Below are 21039 nucleotides of genomic sequence, written 5' to 3'. Positions count from 1 at the left end.
ACGTGTCGCAGCGGCTCTCCCGGCTGCTTCCCTTTGTCCGAAGCGTCTTTGATCTTATTCCCTTCATCAGGCAGAGGGGGAGGAAGTTATCTCATTCTGTACTCAAATAACAATACTGATCAACACTGTTCAGTAAAAAGTATGAAAGCATAATCTGAAAGGATTTGACTCTTGTACTTGGTTGAGGTTGAGCTCAATTTGAACTACTAACTAATACTTATTTTATTGTGTATTAAAATGCAGATTATTTTCTCTTTTCATCAGTTGAAGTTTGGGTTTGTAAGTCAGATATACACAGAGCAATACGTGATTGAGAAAACGTAGAAAATATTACGATTATTTAAAGGAAAATTGGCAAATCTTCACATTTGAGAAGCAAGAACCATGAGACGTTTATTTCAGATTAATTTCAGAAAGATCTGACTTGTGTTGAGACATTTCACTTTTAAATCAAACTTCTGAGCATTAAAAGCACAGTATTCCCCTCATGAGTCGTGCAGTAGAAGTAAAAAAGGTGGCGTTAAAAGTAAATACTACAGTAAAGTACAAACGGCTCCATAAGTGCTACAGTTCATGTGCTTTTGGTTCCAGCTCTGCTCTGAAGGGTCCCTACATATTTGTGGTGTTTCTGAGCCGTGATTGTTGTTATCAGAGTCTGTCAGACGGCTGTTTTGACTCTCTGCGGTTCCTCGCTCAGACACCCTTGAGGATAAGAGCGTGCAGAGCGCCGGGGCCCTTCCAGATGTCACCGTGGCCCCTGGATGTGACCGCAGAGATGAAGAGCCTCCTGCTCCTCCTCTTTAGTCTTTATCTGCAGCTCAGTCACATGTTTATCTGCAGCTGCCACGTACTGCACCACCATCTGAACAGAGATTTAAAACTCTGTGAGGGGCTGTGGAAAAACTCTATTTTGAATCCAGGAAAGGCTGATATTTATTTATATTTCAGAGCATACAGTGACAATACAGATATTTTTCTTTATGAGGTTGGGTGTAGAGTACTGTCAGGAATGAGCAGCACAAGTGTAAACCGAAAACTACCTTAATTCAAGGTTATTTGATATTAACCATACAAACAAGACCTCTTTATCGCTAAGAAACGCAAAAAGGACACACAAACACCGACAGACACCAGAACTGAAATTAAAAAATCAAGAAGGCAGCTGGGGAGAGGATGGGAGGGGGGAAACACAAGGGCACCAGGTGAACACAATCAGATAATCAGACAGGAGCGGAAAGTCCTTTCAAAGTAAAACAGGAAACCGACAGACTGGGAAAATCGAGACAAACACTTGATTCTTTGTGCATTGGGAAAATAAAAGCAACGATAAAAAGTCACAATAAAGAAGAGAGTTATATTTTCTTGCTCAAAGTGTTTAAACACTGAGTTTAGTTCAGATTTCCTCTACACTGTTTGTGGCTTCGGACTTAATTAACTCATTGCTTAAATTAGTGAAAAAAGAGAAAAATATTGAACACACAATAAGCAAATATCAAATATAATATACAAAATAAATTGAGCTAATTAAAATGTCAACATTGTGATAAAATATAAACGTTTAAAATAGGTTTAGTTTGACAAAATCTTTCTTTTTTGATGAAAAAAGAAAAATGAAGAACATTGGAATAAAACAAGGGTTATAAATGAAATGTTTGTTTGTAACACAGATCCTTTTTGTGATTATATATGTATTATATATTCAACTTGACATGAAGAACGTGTCATTGCAATCAAAAAAGATGAATATATAAATACATTGACAACTTTGTGTTACATGGCGCTTTTCACAGAGTTCAGAGACGCTTAACAAGTAAATAGAGATAGAAAAGTAAATGTGTCTTAATAATGTGTCTTTGTTTATGTCCATTTTTTTAACCTTAGATTAAAATGACATCAAAAACATTTATGATGAAAAATAAAGAGAACATTTTGTAGACTTTTTCTTTTGTTTGAACACTACATCTATATCTCACTCTGTCTCTTATATTATTTTTTCCCAGAGCGTGAGAAGACGGTGTGTGAGCGTCACAGAGAGAGCGCTCAGTCCTCCTCCTCCTCCTCCTCTGGCTCCGGGATCTTCTCCTTCTTCCGCCCCCGGCCGTCCGTCGGTCAGTACGTCCCTCAGTGCGACCGCCACGGAGCCTACGAGGCCACGCAGTGCCACAGCAGCATCGGGCAGTGCTGGTGTGTGGACGCCGACGGCCAGGAGATCCCCAACACCCGCACCGGGCCCGGCAACACCGCCCTGTGTGAGTCACATCTGTCCTCCAAACATCTGCCTGTGGTGCCTTGTTCATTGTAGAGGGGATGTGCTCTTTCTCTGCCAGCTTTTATCATCCTTAACTTGCAAAAGAAACAGTTTTGAAGCTTTTCAGACAAAAAGGCAGCTGTTTACATCCCCAATTTGTTATAAGTTTATCAAATGGATGCAAATTTGGAAATGTACACAGATTTTTAAAGCTATATAGCACATCATTATCTTTTTTGTTGTATTACTTTTACTACCAGAAGGCTAGAAATGTGTTTTAAAAGGAATTTGAAAAATAATTGACTGTGAATATCTGAAAGCAACATGAGGAGCCAGCAAACACAAAACAGTTTTTTTAAATCCTTTTATTTCACATGAAAACGATCCTCATTAAACGCAAATCTGCCTCCTTGATCCCCCCCCCCCCCCTCTCAGGTATCGACCAGGCGGTGTCTCCCACTCCGGTGGGTCCGACCCCGCGGCCCGACGTTCAACCCGTCGCTCCGGGGACTCACCTGCTGTTCGCTCAGAGCGGGAAGATCGAGCGCGTTCCTCTGGACGGAAACAGCATCAAGATGGAGGAGGCCAAACCGATGCTGCACATCCCCGTAAGAGGATATTTGATCTCTTTTAAAGGTCTTTTATTGTCGAGACGGGGTTGAAACTGGGGCTCACAATATTTCCTTTGCCCCGAAGGAATGTCCCGCAGAGTTTGCACAATATATTACACATTATTTAACTGACGTTTGTGACAAATCACAACATATTTCAATATATCTCCAGGTTTAGAAAGACATGTTTCCTCTGAAATTGAAATCTTGACTTTGTGAACTTGAGTTAAAAACTGTAGATCACAAAGGTTTTTCTAAACAGACATTTGTCATTGAAAGTGCTTCAACTTTTATATTTTGTTTAAGAATAACGATGGACGTTCTTTCATAATTCTTCTATTTAATGTGGGATTGTTTCATGCGCCACCTGCCTCGAGAAAGTCTGTCATCGATCTGCGTCTAAAACAATGCCTGTAGGGTCCTTGAATTTGAGAGAATCGGTTGTGAAAAGTCCTTTAAATGTCTTTAAATATCATATTTGAGAAGGTGTGGAAGCCATGTTGAATATGTACTTCCTGACAGGCAGTCATTGTTCCAGATGTCAGCAAATTAGCTTTTTAATTTAGCCTTCATGACGGAAAAAAAAGTTAATATTTCCTAACACTGTGTCTGAGAATCAGGGCTGGATACCCATCTTTTGGGGCGTTCTTCGAAGATGGGTTTTCTTTCTTTTCTTTTGAAGAAGCTTGGCTAACAGTTTCCCCCTGCTTCCAGTCTTTGTGCTAAGCTAGGCTAACCATTTCCCAGAACTCTCTCTGCTCAGGATGCTCAGAGAGAAAACTTCTGTACTCTAATCTCATAATCTATAGTCTTCCAAAGTATTGTTTCTTGAGTCTTAACCAAAATCTCATCCTCACATCGATGGATAATTCCTTGAAAAATTGACCTTTTTTTGGTAGTTTTTGCCACCATTTTTGTTACGAAAGGATCAGAATTCAAAGTGAGGAGAAATATTCATGTTCCAAACCACATTGAGCTCTTATAGAACAAACATCCAAATGATCTTGACTTTTTGGGGGGATTTCTGATGACGACATTCAGTCTTCATATTGCACAGCTTACACAGTGTCAGTGTTTCTCACAAACGCAGTGAAACCACTTCTGAGCGTTCCTGGTTGCTGTGAAACAATCCTCTTATTGTCCTTAAACATATTTCAGCGTCTCCTTTCTGCTCTCTCATGAAGCACGCAAGTCATCAGCGTTAATGCACTGCAGCCGAACACAAAGCCCCCCGCAGACTCTCTGTCCTCTCCGCACAAAAGGCTCTTTGAAAGTGAAGCTGCTCTCGCTGAATGAAAGCGTCTGTCTGCTCCTGCGTTTCCTCTCAGGACCGGGTGGTGATCGCCATGTCGTTCGACTGCGTGGAGAAGATGGTTTACTGGACCGACATCACCGGGCCGGCCATCAGCAAGGCCCGTCTGAGCGGAGGAGACATCATCCCTGTCGTCACTACAGGTACAGGAAGTCATGAAGTCACAGCAGGACATTTGCTCCTACTGTGATCATCTCTACTGGGCTGAGTGACATGACAAACACCAATCACACTCAGTTTCAGGCCTTTTAAATAATGTTAAATGTGCAGCATCCACAGTTTGAAGAATTAAAATATTTAAAGACCTTTTAGAGTGTTGTATTATTATTATTATTATTATGTAATAATAGTTTTAATGCAAAAAAGAAAAAGTCGACATTTAGAAAAAAAGTCAGATTTTTGGGGAAAAAAGGATAATTTTGAAAAAATAATCAGTATTTCTGAGTGTTGTCAGAACTAGCTAATACAATTTGAACCAATAATAAAAACTTGCAACTTAAGAAAGCTATGAGAAAACATCTACAACAGCCCATCACTGAATGAGAAATCATTTAAATAATTGTTTCTCACATTAAAACAATTTATTTGCCTTAGTTTTTCGTCCTTTTCAGAATCTTCTTTTTAATATTTTAATTCATAATTTTCATTATTATTCAATTTTAATTAGATTTTCTTTGATTTTTATATATTATATATATATAATATATACTATATATTTAAAAATGACAAGAAAGAGATTTTTAATATTATTAAATAAAAGGAACTAGGAGGTTGCTGGATAAAAGTCTTAAATCTACAAAAGAATGAACCTGAAATTGTGTTTTTAAAGTCCGAAACAATTATAGAAATAAAGATGGCGACATTAAATCCATAAGATTAAATAGATCCTGTAGAGAACAGATGATGCAATGCTTACCTTATCCTCTGAGTCACAGGGATAATTCTTAAACGCTCAATCAGAAGTCAAGTCATTACAACTGTAAGCAATGCCCCTCTTGACTGAGGTCTTTTCCTGTCTGTCCTCAGATCTCCAGAGCCCAGAAGGCCTCGCCGTCGACCACGTGTCCCGGCTCCTCTTCTGGACCGACTCCATGCGCGACACGGTGGAGGTTTCCAAGCTGGACGGCAGCCAGCGGCGGGTTCTGTTCGACACGGATCTGATCAACCCGAGACCCATCGCGGTCAACCCGGCGTACGGGTGAGTGCTGCGGAAACAAGAGGAAACCAAGAACGTAATCAGAATTTCAATGAAAAGTGGATTGTCTTAATGAACCGGGTCATGACAGAACTAAGCACGACACAAAAGAGGAAAAGTATTCAATGTGTTGATCCACTGCGCCTTTAAGTTGTAGCAGTATTCGTCTAACTGGTTGTGTCCTGTTGCTGCAGGCGGCTGTACTGGGCAGACTGGAACAGAGACGGGCCCAAAATCGAGATGTCCAACATGGACGGGACGGATCGGACGGTCCTGGTGAGCGATGACCTGGGGCTTCCCAACGCTCTGACCTTTGACATCGAACAACAGGAGCTCTGCTGGGCCGACGCAGGTGAGACTCACCTGAGGCATCATCATGTTGTTTGAACCAATCAGAAGCCAGGTTTATTCTCATTGATTGATTGGTGTGCAGGAACTCATAAGGTGGAGTGTATGGATCCTCACCAACGGCTGAGGAGGCAGATCGTTGAAGGGATCCAGTATCCCTTCGCCATGGTCTCCCTGGGAAAGAACCTTTATTATACCGACTGGAGGAGGTAACACACACATCAACACACACCTGTATTCAGCTGCACTTATAGAGAGGTGCAGGAATGAGTCCTGAACCTGGAAATGAGTCAGCATTTCAAAACTTCTGGGCTCCTTCGTCTCAGTCAATAGTTTTTTGAACGTGTTCATGGGTAGAAGACTAAACTAAAGTCTGGTGTTAACGCGAGCTAAAGAAAGGTCCAAGTTTTGTTCCAGGTCTTTAAATACGTCAGTAAAAATACCCCACTAGCTTTTATGTTTCCCAAAAAATAGTGGTTGCTAACAAGTGGCTAAATTAGACTTCTAAACGTCATCAGGCCCAACATTAGCCGCCTTTAGCTTAGCGGTGGTGACGTGAAGTCATGCATCTCAACGTTAAGCCATTTCTTCTGCTAATTGCATTGACGCTTTATTATATAAGTGGTGTTAATATGTGGAGAATATCCTGCTCTAAAGCGTTACTGTGACCACCAACGTCCCTGAGTGGTCTGTGGTGAATCATTTTGTTTTGTTGTGTGGTTATTTTCTCAGAGAGGCGGTGGTCTCCGTGGACCGCTACGCAGAGAAAGAGACGGAAGAGTTCCTGCCGCAGAAACGCTCCCGACTTTACGGCATCACCACGACACCGACGCAGTGTCCACAAGGTACAGCTTCACTTTGATAACAGGCTACAGGATATTCAGTCAACAAAAAGGAGCATAAGACATGTAGGGGAATTATTTGGTAGCACTAACACTTCTGTGCTTAGGTATTGTGCATATGACGCATCTTTTGATCGTGAAAAATCTGGGGCAGATACGCACGTCACGTTACACTACCAAAACTCCAAATCTTGCCAAGTATATTTGTCTAATATCTAGTCAAAATATGACTTTGTACTTAATATAAGACCTAATGACTTAAGAGGTAACAGTGCAGTAGGATTTAGGGTCTTGTTTTTAGAAAATGCCTCGTTTATTTTTACATTTCTTTTGGAAAATCACCAACTATAACATCAGAAATCAGAAATCCTTTGAGCATTTCTGGCTGATTTTCTATCAAAACATTTCCTGATTCTGTTCAAATGTAGTTGAAAGTAAGTTTTCCCAGCTAATTACAAGATCAAACCTATCTAAATATCCCATCCTAATTCAAGACGTCTTACCGAGCACATTTTCATTTGTTGTATTGGCAGATGTTTGTACTTATTATAAGCGGAAACACCTTGTTTTTGTTTCTGTATTACTTGTTTTTGGAGCAGCATGTGAGACTAAATACCGTCTACAATTTATGATATCACATTTTGTGTCTTTAAAGTACATTTTATATCATTTTTTGGCACTAACCAGTCTGTTTTACCCGTTATATAACTTGCTTTTAGTCATTAAATCATCATCATTCAGTTATTCACCATTCATAACTTTCTCAAAATCGCCCATCCCTATTTTATTTAAATATCTTCCAGTCCTAGTTACCCGAGATTTGCAGGGAACCACGGAAGTAAGAGGGTTAAAGTGTAAGGTGAATAAACATCCATGTTCTATTTATCTGTACTTGTATACGTCTTTGAGCTGCTTTCCCCTCTGCGGATCAATAAAGGTTTATCTTAACTCGAGTCACTCAGTTATAGAGAGCAGCTCGGGGGAGTCCTGATCAGAGGCGTTTAACACCCTGTGAGAGCAGATGTAGCCCGCGACCGCAGTAATTGATTCCAGATGCATATAGTATGTGGATGGATATAGGCGTGGGAACTCCGGGGCAGTGACCTCAGGGGGAAGACAGATGTTAACACGGAGACTCACAGCTGGCTCTGAGCCCTGAGAAACAGACCATCATCCACCTGCTGCAACGCTGACGGGTTTTAGCTGTTCCTCGCTTCCTAAAGCCGCGCTCAGTGTTTCTATTTCACTTGGCAGCATGTTCTCGGATCACTTTCTTTCTGTCGTGTTTTTACAGACGGCGTCACAACCGGCCTTATCTCTTAAAGAGGTCCTATTCTGCTTTTTAGGTTTTCCCCTTTCGTGTTTTGCCTGCACATGGTCTGCAAAGGCTGAAATCCTAAAGTTTCTCTCTCACACAATTCCCCCTTGAACTCCTTTGTTTACTTCTATAACATAGTGACATCACTCACTCTTCTATTGGCTAGCGCTCCAACACATTGTATGTGATAGGCTAAGGGGCGGGACATATCTGAGAGGTCAACCAATCACAACAGCCGGCCAGCTAACCAATCAGAGCAGACTGGGCTCTGGTTTCAGACAGAGGGTGAAAAGAGGTGCTGCAGCACAGGCAGTATGAGAAACATAAAGAGCTTTTTGAACATTAAAGCATGGAGACATGTCACAGGAGAGACACTAAATACAAATATGAACCTGAAGAGAAGCAGAATATGGCCCCTTTAATGTATACAGCAGTGCTGAGGGGCGTTAACTCTTTGGCTCTTTGAGGAATGGGAGGAATTATTTAGCCTTAAGAATTTGGGATGTTTGGTGACGTTTAGACGCAGCTGGTTCTGCCCAGAAAATGCATTTAAACCTCAAAACTGTGGTCTGGGTTTTACTCCCAGCTTATGAGTTCCCCTGGATTCACACCAAATGTTAAAGGCAAGCTGTCAACAGCTGGACCTAGATAATTACATCTTCCATTGTGTGAGTTTTGGAAACATTGGAGAAATCTGACACTCGACTGTAAATCAGAAGCCGTTTCAGAAGTATCTGTTGAGTTACAATGTAATCATGCTTTCCCCAAGAATCTGAACACACAGTTAGCACAACTTACAAAAACATAATATAAAACAACATTGATGATGTGACGGTTTACTTTGATATGTCAAAGAGAGATAATGGATTCTGCTTTTATTCAGGTTTATATTTGTATTTAGTGCCTCTACTGTGACATGTCGCCATGCTTTAATGTTCTGAAACCAGAGCCCAGTCTGCTCTGATTGGTTCTCTGGCCGGCTCTGTTGTGATTGGTCAACCGCTTAGAGATGTCCGGCCCCTGAGCCTATCACTACAATGTGTTGGAGCGCTAGCCAATAGAAGCAGGAGTGTTAGGCTATAAAGTGATGTCACTATGTTCTGGAATTAAACTAAGGACTCCAGTGGAGGCGTCTCAGGCAGGAGAGAGAAACTCCCTCTGGAGGGAACACAGGGATTTTAGCCTCTGCAGACCATTTACATGCACTAAAACCTATAACACACTACAGGAAAGAGAAAACCCCAAAAAGCATAATAGGACCCCTTTAAAAAACGTTGTGGTTTTAAAAACCTTAGTTACTATTATTACTTGTATTACAATTGCTTTGTTTTAATTGAACTTCCTTTGCTTTGTGCAAGTTTCTGACGGATGATTTAACCACATTTGAAGCTCTCTGTATTAATGCCTCCTCTCCCTCCCCCCTCCCCTCTCCCCTCTCCCCTCTCCCCTCTCAGCCTATAACTACTGTGCCAACAATGGCGGCTGCTCTCACCTCTGCCTGCCGCGGCTCGGCGGCTTCACCTGCCGCTGCCCGGACGCCGCCTCCGCCGGTCCGTGCGAGGAGAGGAACCTGTGAGCTGCTGCTGGGACTCACGAAACAAAACACACTTAACTCGACTTTGGTGTTTCCTACATTTCTTACTTGAATTGAACATTTTCCACAATCATTTTTGTGTGTGTTTCTGGCCGTTGGAAGCAGTTCAGACTGTACTGTATTTATGATGTCACACTTCAGGTGAGATGATTTACCTTTTGGATTCAGATGTAGTTGCTGACGTGTTTGTGTTTAGACTCCTGGTTGAAGAGGAGACCAAAGTGACACTAAATCTTAAACTCTGGGAAGACCTAAAAACCCTCTAGTGATGATAATTATTTGAAAAGGTACTGAATGATAAACATAACGTTGTTTTTTATTATATTTTAAAAGTGAAACTCCTTAGTTATTTCTTATAACTGCGTGAACAATCAGATATAATTCAATCAATCTTCAATCAAGGGCCTTTGAAATGTTAGATGTTTAAATGAAATGCCTCAAAAAGGTTTCTGAAAAAGACAAACCTTGACACAAAAACCCTGAAGTAACTTAGCCATGTGTCTGAATACAAACTTTGGGAGGCAGCGCCACCTAGGGGTGAAAGGCAATCACATACACTCAAAGGCTGGTCTTACATTTCACTGAAACCACTCAAGAGTTAGAACCATTTTCACAAAACCGATGCATCATATTTAGGTTAATCCAAACAGATATATATAGTGTATATATATTGTAGCACATTAAGTGAAGACTTGATGAATATGTACTAAGAAACTACCAAAAAGGCGTAAAATATGCTGCAAAATAGTCCGATTTTAGGAAGAATTGCAAGATTTTATTATCCAAAAGGTAAAGTGGCCATGTGATGACACTATATTGTCCACAAGAGTTTATCAAATGTAGCTTAAAGCCAAAAGATAAGAACACAAAACAGACTCCATAAACGCTGATTTACTGCAGTGCATTCTCAACAATCGTACCGGATGTTTCATGTTTGTTTTTAAAGGATGGCAAAATGTTCTGACTCATTTGTAAAATAAAGCAAGCCAAGCCAATCTGAGATTACTCTATATTTTAGCAATCATATATGATCAATTAGAATTGTGTTCCCCTACAGAACTGACTTGTATGTTATTATTATTTTGTGAAGTGGACCACTAATATCCCCACAGTGATCCTGAGGTAAAGGGCTGAAAAACCTTTCACCAGATGTATGGTGTTGTTTGTACTACGACTCAGTGTATTTTTTTATATGAACTTGTAAATAATGACCTGATATGCAGACGGTGTTCTCTGATGTTTTTAATGTTGCCTGAGATCTACCTGAAGACGAATACTGTGAAGGTGTGCGGGAAGTATCCGGAGAACAAGGTGTATGTTTGTGTCATGTAAACGTCCTTTATTTTCTATTGTAGGACCATTAAGGGTTCCTCCTCCTTCTTCTTCTTCTACAATCAAACCGTTTCTAAAGTTATTCAAATGATCTTAAAACCAGGAGAAATACAAGTGTCCAATTTAAATTCTATTTTGAAGAAGCTCCGATATTTTTAAGTCTTCATTTTGGCTTCAATTATATTTTTTCAAACATGAAAAATACATTTTTGATTCAAACCCTTGAAAGACTGTTTTTACCCCAAAAATATCTTAATTTGATTATTTTATTTAATTGTTATTTTGCCCGCCGTAGACTTATATACACAGTTAAAAAAACTACAAAATTTAAAAATATCTCTCATTTGTAAAGTCTGTCTTATTTGATATAAAAACAAATTGCAAATTCTTTTTAAAAAATCCTGAAATTTGGTCGTTATGAGGCGTGGTTCCGCACACAGCTCGTGAAACAGGTCAAAGGTGACTGAATATTTTTACAGCAGCAGGAGAAACGTCTAACTGGTGCAGAAGTTTTAAGAAAGTCCCATGTTTACATGACAGGAACATCACTGTGCTCGTTGTGTTGGAGGTGAAGTGAAGAGCAGGTCAGTGCAACGTTTCTAAAATCAGCTCAGGTTTATTTTGTTGTTGTTGTTGTGGGAACTGATCCCCCATCAGGGAGGTCAACATGGTGTACTGACGATCAGCCAAAGAGGGAACACTAACAACCTGTACAGCCTCAATAAAACATTTCAAAACACAATGTCAGTGTGGAGAGTTCTGTCTCATATCACCGGTCTTCATTAGCTGGTGAGAGGCTGTGTTATTCCAATGCAATTTAGAGAAATTCTCCACTGAAAATGTGTCTCTGAGTTGTGGAACGGCTTAGTTGAATACTCGACTCTGATTGGTCAGTTTAAAGAACTACAAGCGGAAGATGAAACCCTTTTTTTTTGTCACACATACATGCACACAGTGCCATTTAACCCATCCTGGGACCAGGAGCAGTGGGCAGCTATAGTACAGCGCTCGGGGAGCAATGGAGGGGGGGGGGGGTCTGGTGCCTTGCTCATGGGCACCACAGGGGCCGGGAGGAGAACTGGGACCTCTCCATGTAGCGGTCCACACTCCATATTTTTTTAGGTCTGTTTGGGGACTTGTACCTGTGACCTGACTGAGCCAATGAGGTTGTTAATACACCGTTGCTAAGGATAACAAGACCGTTGCTCAGGAAGATCAAGGTACTATGTGCATCTCTTATCCATCGAAAGAAGTCCGGTCAATTGTGGACAACCAAACTTAAGTTTTCGTCGATCAGAAAAACACCATGGACTACTTTCAGAATATTTATTTTAACATTTGTGGAGAGCGTGAAGCTGTGGCTCCCCAGCAGAGGAAAGAAAAGCAGCGCTAAAGAAGGAAAGAGGTTCATTTAGTCGGCTGTCACTTTGACTATTTGATGATTCTGAATGAAGTCCCAGTGGACACGTCGCCATGCGTTTTTCAAAGCAGTGTTTTGACTCGGTGTGCCGTTCAAAGGTCCAGTTGGGGAGTGGTTTTGGAGTGACTCCAGCTCTCAGTGTGAGTCTGTCAGTTTCTCCAAGGGGAGACACACAGTCTGAAGTTCAGCTTCAGTCCCTGGGCTTCTGTTCGGTTCTGTCCGCTGCAGACCGGGCCGGTTCTTCAGCTTCAGGACCAGCGCACCAGCACCTGGTCTCCGTCCTCTATGGAGTAAAACTGCAGGGTCTTCAGGTCGCTGTGGATCTCATACTCGGTCCCCAGTTTCTAACACAAACACAAAAATAGAACGTCTATAAATATATATTTTTTTTCACCCAAATGTTTAAGGAACTTTAATTATTCCTGAAGTCCAAACAAAGGCCCACGGTATATAAACCAATATCCCTGTCTGTTAGTTTGCCATCACTATTAAATCCAGATTTAATCTTTGTTTGTTTGTTTGTTAATTTATTGTTGAATACTCGATTCTGATTGGTCAATTTGGACATTTACGAGGTTGTTAATTCTCGCTAACAGACCGTTGCTATGGAGAACAGACTGTGTGGCTCAGGAGGATCTTTGGACTATGTGCAGTCATATCAATCCGCCGAAAGAAGTCCGGTCGATTTTATGTTTGGTACCCAGTGGAACGGACTATTTTAAAAATGTTTTTATATCTATAAATCATTAAAATCAATAATCGTGAGCCAAATTGTTTTGTTTTTTTTTGCTGCTGGACTCCAAACCTGGCCTACATTTTAACCTCACTTTAATGTTATCGGGGTTACCTTGGGGGTGGTGTAGGTGAGCTTCAGATCTGCAGGAGGAACCTTCAGCAGTCTGTTCAGAGTCCCTTCACCTTCTGAACTTCCATGGAGGCTGCAGAGCACAACATGCATTTCACTCAACAGGAAAACATTTTTTAATTTCAGTTTAATATGTTTATATTTTCTGTTGTTTTACATGGAAGTTTCTTCTCAATCTGCTTCCGGTCGGGGTCGTCAGGAAACACAAATGTAATCTCTGGTGAGGAGTCAAAAGGAAAACAGTGTTCAGTGGTGCTTTTACTCGGTTGTGACGACTGTATGTTTATCAATGGCTTGTAGGGTGTTAGCCAATCAGAGAGCAGATAGCAGAAAGAGGACTTACTCATCAGTTGGTTCTTCAGGGCTAACGGCACCCACTTCTTCAGCATGCCTTCCTCTGGAGCGCCGTACTCTGAAACACAAGATGATCTTCATCACGATCAACATCATCGCTGAAAGGAGACGTCCAAACAATGACTTAATATCTTATGTGCCACAGCGGTGAGATGAATCTCAGGATTTAATTTCCTAAAAGCCACTGAGGGTGGGGAGGAAAAAAACCATTAGAACAGTTCTGATGTCTCGGACCCAATGAGCATGCACACTGCAGTGTCCTTAAGCCCCCCCTCCGATCCACTCAATCATGCTGCTATCTGGATTTGGCTTTTAGTGCAGGTTAAGGATTGAATTAGATCTCCTGTTGTGTTCAGGGTCAAATCAGACCAGTTAAGTACTCTCTTCAGTCATTCATATTTTATTTACATTTGATTGCCTCAACGCCTTATGATTTCCTCAGCAGTACCGGCATTTGAACATAAAATTGGTGATGATTTAAGTTGTTGGTGTTAATGTTAGAGCAGTAAACCAGGTCAAAAACACTAAAAGTAAGGGGGGGGGGGGCTAACAAGACTAATGTTAGTCAATGGGAAGAATTCTTTTTTGGCCCGATGACGTCACGGACTGACACGTAAGTTTTAGTACCAACGTTTGGCCTCTACGAAAACGAACTTTTCCCGGGTGCTCGGTGTGACTCACTCTGAATGAGGCTCAGGTATCGGGGGTGCTGACGGGTGAACTCTCTGCTGGGCTCGCTGCCCCCGCCCGCCTGCAGCCACTCCAACCCAAACATCTTGATGTAGTCCTGCTCCGCCCCCTTCCTTTCGTCAACGAGGATCTGATGGAAACCAAAGAAACGGTCAGCAATTACACACACTCTCTCACACACACACACACACACACACACACACACACACACACACACACACACACACCTACCTCGCAGTGGTTGAGGACCTTCAGTTTTCCCAGTTTGGCTATCAGCAGCTGATTGGCTGTACTGGGGTTTCCGTCGCTGCTCACCAGATGGTTCCCCCGGCAGCAGAAGATCTCCAGACTGCGGAGCTTCCCCAACTCATCGATGACGCCCCACTGTGAGAGAGAGTCGTGCCGATAAAGCTATTTGAATTTAAATCTTGAGCGAGGCAGAGGCTTATTCGTTACACAGATTAGTTGCTTACTCGATTCTGATTGGTCTATTCGGGGCATTTCAGAGGTTATTAATACGGGATAACACACCGCTGCTAAGGAGGATCAAGGGAGAGGGGGAAGAGGTGAAAAGACGGAGCGTTGGACGTCAGACTACAGAAGAACTGTTTCAGTGCCGTCAGTGGAAGCAACACGATTTGATTTTCAAGCCAATAAAGTAATTAAAGTGAATACTGGGAGTCAAGGCGTTAGTTTCTTTAGTATGAGGCGTGTTATTAAGCGAGATAATGTGCGGCACAGGCGGTCGTTATTGAAAAGGAAAACCCGACACGAAGCTCTGCACATTATCTCTTACTTAATCTACAGTTTCAGTTTCATACTTTCAGCCACTTAAACGCTGGATCTTAACCATCCTGTTGTCCTCGGTTCAAATTTGATCCGCTCCCAAATGTTTTTATGTGGGGATATATATATTTTAGTGCCAGAAAAAGAACATGTTGGCTTGTATACTACGTGTTTGACTTTACGATCACTTTCATTAGGTTTATTCAAATGTATGAACGTTGAAAGGAAGGGTTCATCGGTTGTTAACCATCTGTGGTGGAGGTGTTTACAGTGTGTGTGTGTCGGTGCAGATGCACACTGACCTCGGTGATGTTGTTGTAGTCCAGCCTGAGATTCTTCAGCGCCGGGAAGATGTCTGTCTGAGATCCTACAGAGGAAACACTCACCATTACACTCAACAAGCATCAACATGTTATCAAAACCGAGGGCTCCACCAAATCAGAGACCGCTTTATGCCGTGGAGACATGATGAAAACATGCGAGCGATCAGAAGATTAAATCAAATCAAATGTATCCAAAGAAAATATGAATTCTACAAACTGTATTTACTTCTGTACAACGTGTGTCTGTATAAGGATGACTTGAAAATGGTCACAAAAATCATAACAAATAAAACAGATTGCAATAATGAAAAGCAGCTTCAAGAACACAGTGGACGTTAACCAGTCGTGGTTGAAAGTGAACCGCAGTAATTGTTCATGTTAATGTTGTAATTAGTGGTAAAAATGAGGATTTCCTTTTACCAGGAGCAGCATCGTCAAATCTGATGTCCGACAGGCCCGTTTTGGACAAATTTAACTGCTCCAGTCTGCAAAAAACAAACAAACAAACCAACCAACAAACAAACAAACAAACAAACAACAAACCAGAGCACAATTGATTTTTAGGAGCTGCATCCAGTGTTCATGTTGAATAAAAGAAGAGGAACACAAGATCAAAAAACTATGACTGGAACATGTGAATTCAAGAGGGACACATGGGGCATTCCACATTGGTTTTCACTCGAGCAACTTATATTGTTATTTATGTTTTCAAATCAAACAGATCAGAGTCTTCAGTGTGTTGTTACCTGGGCAGAGCAGCTACACTGAGCGCAGTGTTCTGCTCCAAAGGGTTCGAGGAAATGTTGAGATTCTTCAGCGTCTGCAGCACTCCTTCAGGCCTTTAAGGCAAGATCATTTATAAAGCACCTCTCAACACAAGGCAACTCAGAGAGCTTCACAAATTAAAATATAATATAAATGGCCTTAAAAAACAGTCATTAAAAAGCAAAGAGGAGAAAATAAACTGAAAACAAGCTAGTGTAGAAAACAGGTATAAATGAGAGCAACCTGTGACCCAAGTGTTTCATTGCACAACTACACTGCAGCTATAACATCTTTAACGGCAAGAAGTTAAAATAAAAATGATAAAATGAAAGAAATTATTAAACATTAATCTTTTTTACATTTTAAGAAAAAATGATGGTTTTTTTTGTTGTTCCAAATGATATACATTTATTTGTATTTAAGTGAGTTTAACCTTCACTTTAAATCCAAAATGATGATGTAAGTTTGTTTAAAAACACCCAATAAATTGAGCTTTTTGGTAGATTTATTAAACATTAAGACTATAAGACGGCTAAACTCCTGAGCTTGCACTATTTTTATTTGTTTTATATATTTATAGTGCATTGTTGAGGAACCTGTGACCCACGTTTTGCATTGCATAACTACACTAAAGAATACACAGTTTACAATTACTGAATAAATTAGAACACTCTGCGAAACAAATCTACTGAAACAGACAGGAGGGAATACAGAGGTACTGACTGTCAGACTCATTGGGAGGAAGAACGTTACCTCTGCAGCTCTGTGATGTTGTTTTCTTCTAAACTGAGCTCCTCCAGCTGCGGCCACATGGGAGCGCACTCCAGGATCTGAAATCAAATCATATCAAAATATGTTTAAAATTGTAATTGTAAAACGTGATGAAATGTGGGGAGTTAAAATAATAGATTCCAGGTTTTTTTCAATAACTCAACATTTTAACTCAACAATAAAACAAACGTCTACATTTGATTTATTTATACGAAATTAAATATCATTTATTCTTTCTATAAAATATTTAAAACACATTACTTGTTTTAGTAACCCAGAATAAATACTTATATATAATAAATACTAACTAGTCACATAAAATGTTAATATAAATACACATGACTAATAAATAGAATAACAACATTTCCATAAGGCAGATAATAAAACACAGACATAAGAAAATAAATACCAAATATATAAAACTACTACGTGTATAAACATTTCTTTTTCTTTATAAACTGGGACATGATTTTAATTTGGATATTTTCTTAACTTGTATTAACTTAATATACTACATTCCTAATTAAAAAAATGCAATTATAAATGATATATATTGTATAAAGCATTAAATATACATTAATACCAGTCTATAAATATCTATGTTTTTTTTTAGACTTACTTACTTTTATAGAACATGTTAAAAAAATTGTAAAGGGAAATAAAAACTAAGTGAGTACCAATACAAAACACACTTTTCCTCAGACAGTAGAGATCATTTTTGGAATACACACCTTAGTGATTACTTCCACAGAATGGTTTTTGTGCCGTTATGAACAGGAAGGCGTACCTGTGTCCAGGTGAGGTTGCAATTGTTGAGTGCGAGGGCTCTGAGGTTGCAGAAAGCCTGGCAGAGAGCCGGGACGTCAGAGGGCAGACGCAGGCGGTTGTTGCTAAAAAAGTAAAACAAGATCCAGTGACCAAGGTTCAAATTACACGCACGCACGCACGCACGCACGCACGCCACACACACACACACACACACACACACACACACACACACACACACACACACACACACACACACACACACACACACACACACACACACACACACACACACACACACACACACACACACACACACACTCAGATGATCTGTACCTGAGCTGCAGTCCCTCCAGATGTTCCAGCTGCTGAGTGATGGCCGCCACGTCCTCCCAGCAGGACAGCAGAGTGCCGCACAGGTCCAACCACTGCACGTCTGATCACCGCCGTTAAAGACTCACAACCATCACCGACCGCCACAGTCACTAATAATTCAATTTGTGGACTCCTCACACACTTGTTTTATAGATAGGTAAAAAGCGTAACCCTGTCACAGTGCGCAGTAACTAACTAACAAACACTAAAAACACGCCATTAGGGCAGACAAACGTAAACAAGGGTAATAAATAATTAAGAGTTAAAAGCTAAAAAGTGCATATGAGTTAGGTATGTACAGGAGAACTGCACTTAAGACTGACTGTCCGTGGCCCCGGCCGTGGCGCAACTGGCTGGGGCACCTACACCGTACGCCGGCGACCCAGGTTCGATTCCCGGCCCGTGGTCCTTTCCGGATCCCACCCCGACTCTCTCTCCCACTTACCTGTCACTCTCCACTGTCCTATCCGATTAAAGGCAAAAAAGCCCCCAAAAAATATTTACATTCTTTTTTAAAAAGACTGTCTGTCCGTGTTTTCAAACGACTGTATCTCCTACCAGAAGGGCAGGAACAGGTTGTGATCTCCTCTACGAAGAGTTCAGATTTAGTGCGTTTCCCCGTGATCTGACTTGGGTTTAAACTAATTGATGGAGTGAGAATGCGGACAGGGTAATATATATTGATACTACCAAACATGCATTTACATCAGCAGGTGTTTTCTGTACAGAAAAAAAGATACTCGGCGTTGTTTCCCTGATTTCTCCTTCAGCCCCGGCCCCGTTCACTTCACAGCGATTCAGCAACACTGAGGGCAGGTTCTCGTAACTGTGGAGACAAAAACAACCAAATTCAGTATTTAAATGCAGCATGTTTTTAATTAACATCTGTACACTATTGCACAACATCCATGAAATAATGAATACTAGCTCCACAGTTTCATTAAACATCAGCATTAATTATTATTATTGGTGTTTGTTGACAGACATGTGGAGCTTTGTTTTTTTGACTCAATCCTGTCGCCTGGCCTGAGCTCTGATTGATAAATAGGTCAATACAGACGAGCAAACAGTTTCGACTGTAATTTATTTGTGAGTTTTCAGCTTTCAACAAAGCCAGGTCTTATTTTACATGTTGCCATGAGCTACAGGTTCATTATGTAAAGAAAGGCAGCAGCACAATCCTTCAGATAACCTCTGAGGGGAAATTAAAAACCCAGACTGTCTGAGGAGTGTCGTACCTGCGCTCCTTGGCTTTCCCCCAGTTGAATATCTTGGAGAAGATGAAGATCTCCTGACTCAGCACCTCCTCGGTGTCGAAAGTGTACTTCTGTCGCACGACGGTCAGGAAATCCACTCCAAAGCTCACCTTCCCTGGACGGACGAAGGAGCCTCCTGTGGGATGTCTGAGAGAAAACATCAGGGATTACTCGTCTCAGATAATGTTCTTAAAATGGTAAAAATAAATCATTGTTTTTATTGTGGATTGAGACATTCAATCATATTTTATTTGCTAAATCGATGTCAAAAACGAGTCAGTGACTATGTATTTTGTCTAACAACATATCATATTGATTCAACTGTTTAAAATGCCACTTAGCATCCAGAAAATATACACATGTAGCATTTTCATCCAGAGGATCCTCCCCTTCTGGCAAGGGTGAAGCGAAAATGTAGCAATGAAGTAACCCTGGATTTAATGTGAGTGGTTAATAGATTATGTTTAATTAAATTGAAAGCTCAGAATTACCTGCATGTGAAATACTGAACTCCCTCGTGGTTGCCGTCGTGTTTCCCTCTCTCCGGGTTATCCCACTCAACACCATACCACAGCCCTGAACACAACACACACTCTGTTAGTGTGAGTGTTTGAATGTTCCGATAAATAAACAACATAATAAACAAAATAAATGTATGATTTTTGAAGCTAAGCTACAATATAGATCACCACAGCTCGTATCTGATAGTCTCACTACTTTATATAATACTAAGTATAAAGTAGCATAAAAATAAAGTAAAGTGCAAGAGCATTACAAAGTACCTGAACAACTGCTGTACAGCGATTAACCCTAACCACAACTAGTGGAAAGTAACTAAGGACATTTAGTGAAGTATTGTATGTTGTATGTTGTACTGTTTTCACATATTTGTACTTAACTTGAGTATTTCCATTTCATGATCATTTCTACTTCTACTCCGCTACATTTCAGAGGCAAATATTGTACTTATTACCCCACTACATTTAGATAACAATCACAGTTACTTTGTACATATAAACACACACACTATGCTGATATGGTATCTAAATTTGGTCCACATTGACCAACTACAATCCTGAAATGTGTTACATAAACACAGGATATTATAATAACCCTAATAAAACATAATCATTTCACTTTTGATACTTGAAGTACATTTAGCTGTCTTCTGAAACGGGTCATTGTACAGAATGAGTACTTTTTGTATCTTTTGATGCTGATACTTATCATTTCACTTCAGGAACATGAAATCATGGAGTGTTTTAAGGCCATAGTATTTGTACTTTTAGATAAGTAAAGGATTTTAGAAGTTCTTCCAACATAGCTAACAACAACGGTTACATAGGGATAGTCACTGGGGGATATGTCCCTCTGACACACCCCGGTTCTCATCCTACCTGCAGTGGGGGGCACCGGGCCCACATACAGCACCGTGGCCCGCTCCTCGTCGCAGGAGACCCTCCGGCCGACTGCCTCCTCTGGATCCGGGTGGTCCACTCCCATCCCCTGTTCTGGATCATAAAACATGACGTTATCAATAATTCCTTCCCAAGCCACGAGTAGAAACAATAACTGCCAAAAAAAAAATACACAATTACCCGAGGTGTTATAAATGTAGACTTTGAAAGCGTTTAAGCTTCTAAGGTAGTTTGACACAAAAATGCTCTGTAACTAAACCGCCGCTGTTTACAACACAGAACGTCAGACGTATGCAGCTCACCGGAACGGACAGATTTAGAGGTTGCACACATTTGAAGACTTCACAACATTTTTCAAAATAAAAAAAGAATTTATTTTATAAGAATGTTCAAATAATCAGCCTAATCGTTCAGAATAATAACGATAGACAGAAAATGCAATAATATATTG

General features: G+C 40.6%; 2 protein-coding genes across 2 annotated transcripts in view; one reads left to right on the top strand and one right to left on the bottom strand.

The window, feature by feature from the left end:
* Positions 1–11542, top strand: part of LOC134864067 (nidogen-1-like) — a 39056-nt gene extending 27514 nt beyond the window's left edge. The window contains 8 exon segments of the mRNA XM_063882814.1: positions 2001–2249; positions 2684–2856; positions 4188–4314; positions 5198–5369; positions 5561–5718; positions 5800–5923; positions 6447–6559; positions 9329–11542. Coding sequence (XP_063738884.1) covers positions 2001–2249; positions 2684–2856; positions 4188–4314; positions 5198–5369; positions 5561–5718; positions 5800–5923; positions 6447–6559; positions 9329–9450 — 1238 coding nt within the window. The 3' untranslated portion in view covers positions 9451–11542.
* Positions 11543–11712: 170 nt separating this feature from the next.
* tbce (tubulin folding cofactor E) lies at positions 11713–20902 on the bottom strand. The gene is given in 18 exon segments (XM_063882889.1): positions 11713–12564; positions 13068–13129; positions 13132–13158; positions 13243–13302; positions 13429–13497; positions 14121–14259; positions 14361–14513; positions 15218–15282; positions 15659–15723; positions 15985–16077; positions 16757–16833; positions 17562–17664; positions 17876–17975; positions 18655–18740; positions 19153–19317; positions 19662–19746; positions 20568–20681; positions 20769–20902. Coding segments are annotated over 17 exon segments (1551 nt in total). The 5' UTR covers positions 20674–20681; positions 20769–20902; the 3' UTR covers positions 11713–12468.
* Between the last annotated feature and the right edge of the window lie 137 nt (positions 20903–21039).

The sequence above is a fragment of the Eleginops maclovinus genome, chromosome 5 (genome assembly GCF_036324505.1).
Source record: "Eleginops maclovinus isolate JMC-PN-2008 ecotype Puerto Natales chromosome 5, JC_Emac_rtc_rv5, whole genome shotgun sequence".
In the NCBI taxonomy this organism is placed as follows: domain Eukaryota; kingdom Metazoa; phylum Chordata; class Actinopteri; order Perciformes; family Eleginopidae; genus Eleginops; species Eleginops maclovinus.
The sequence above is the reverse complement of the archived record's forward strand: the minus strand, read 5'-3'. Positions and strand labels throughout refer to the sequence as shown.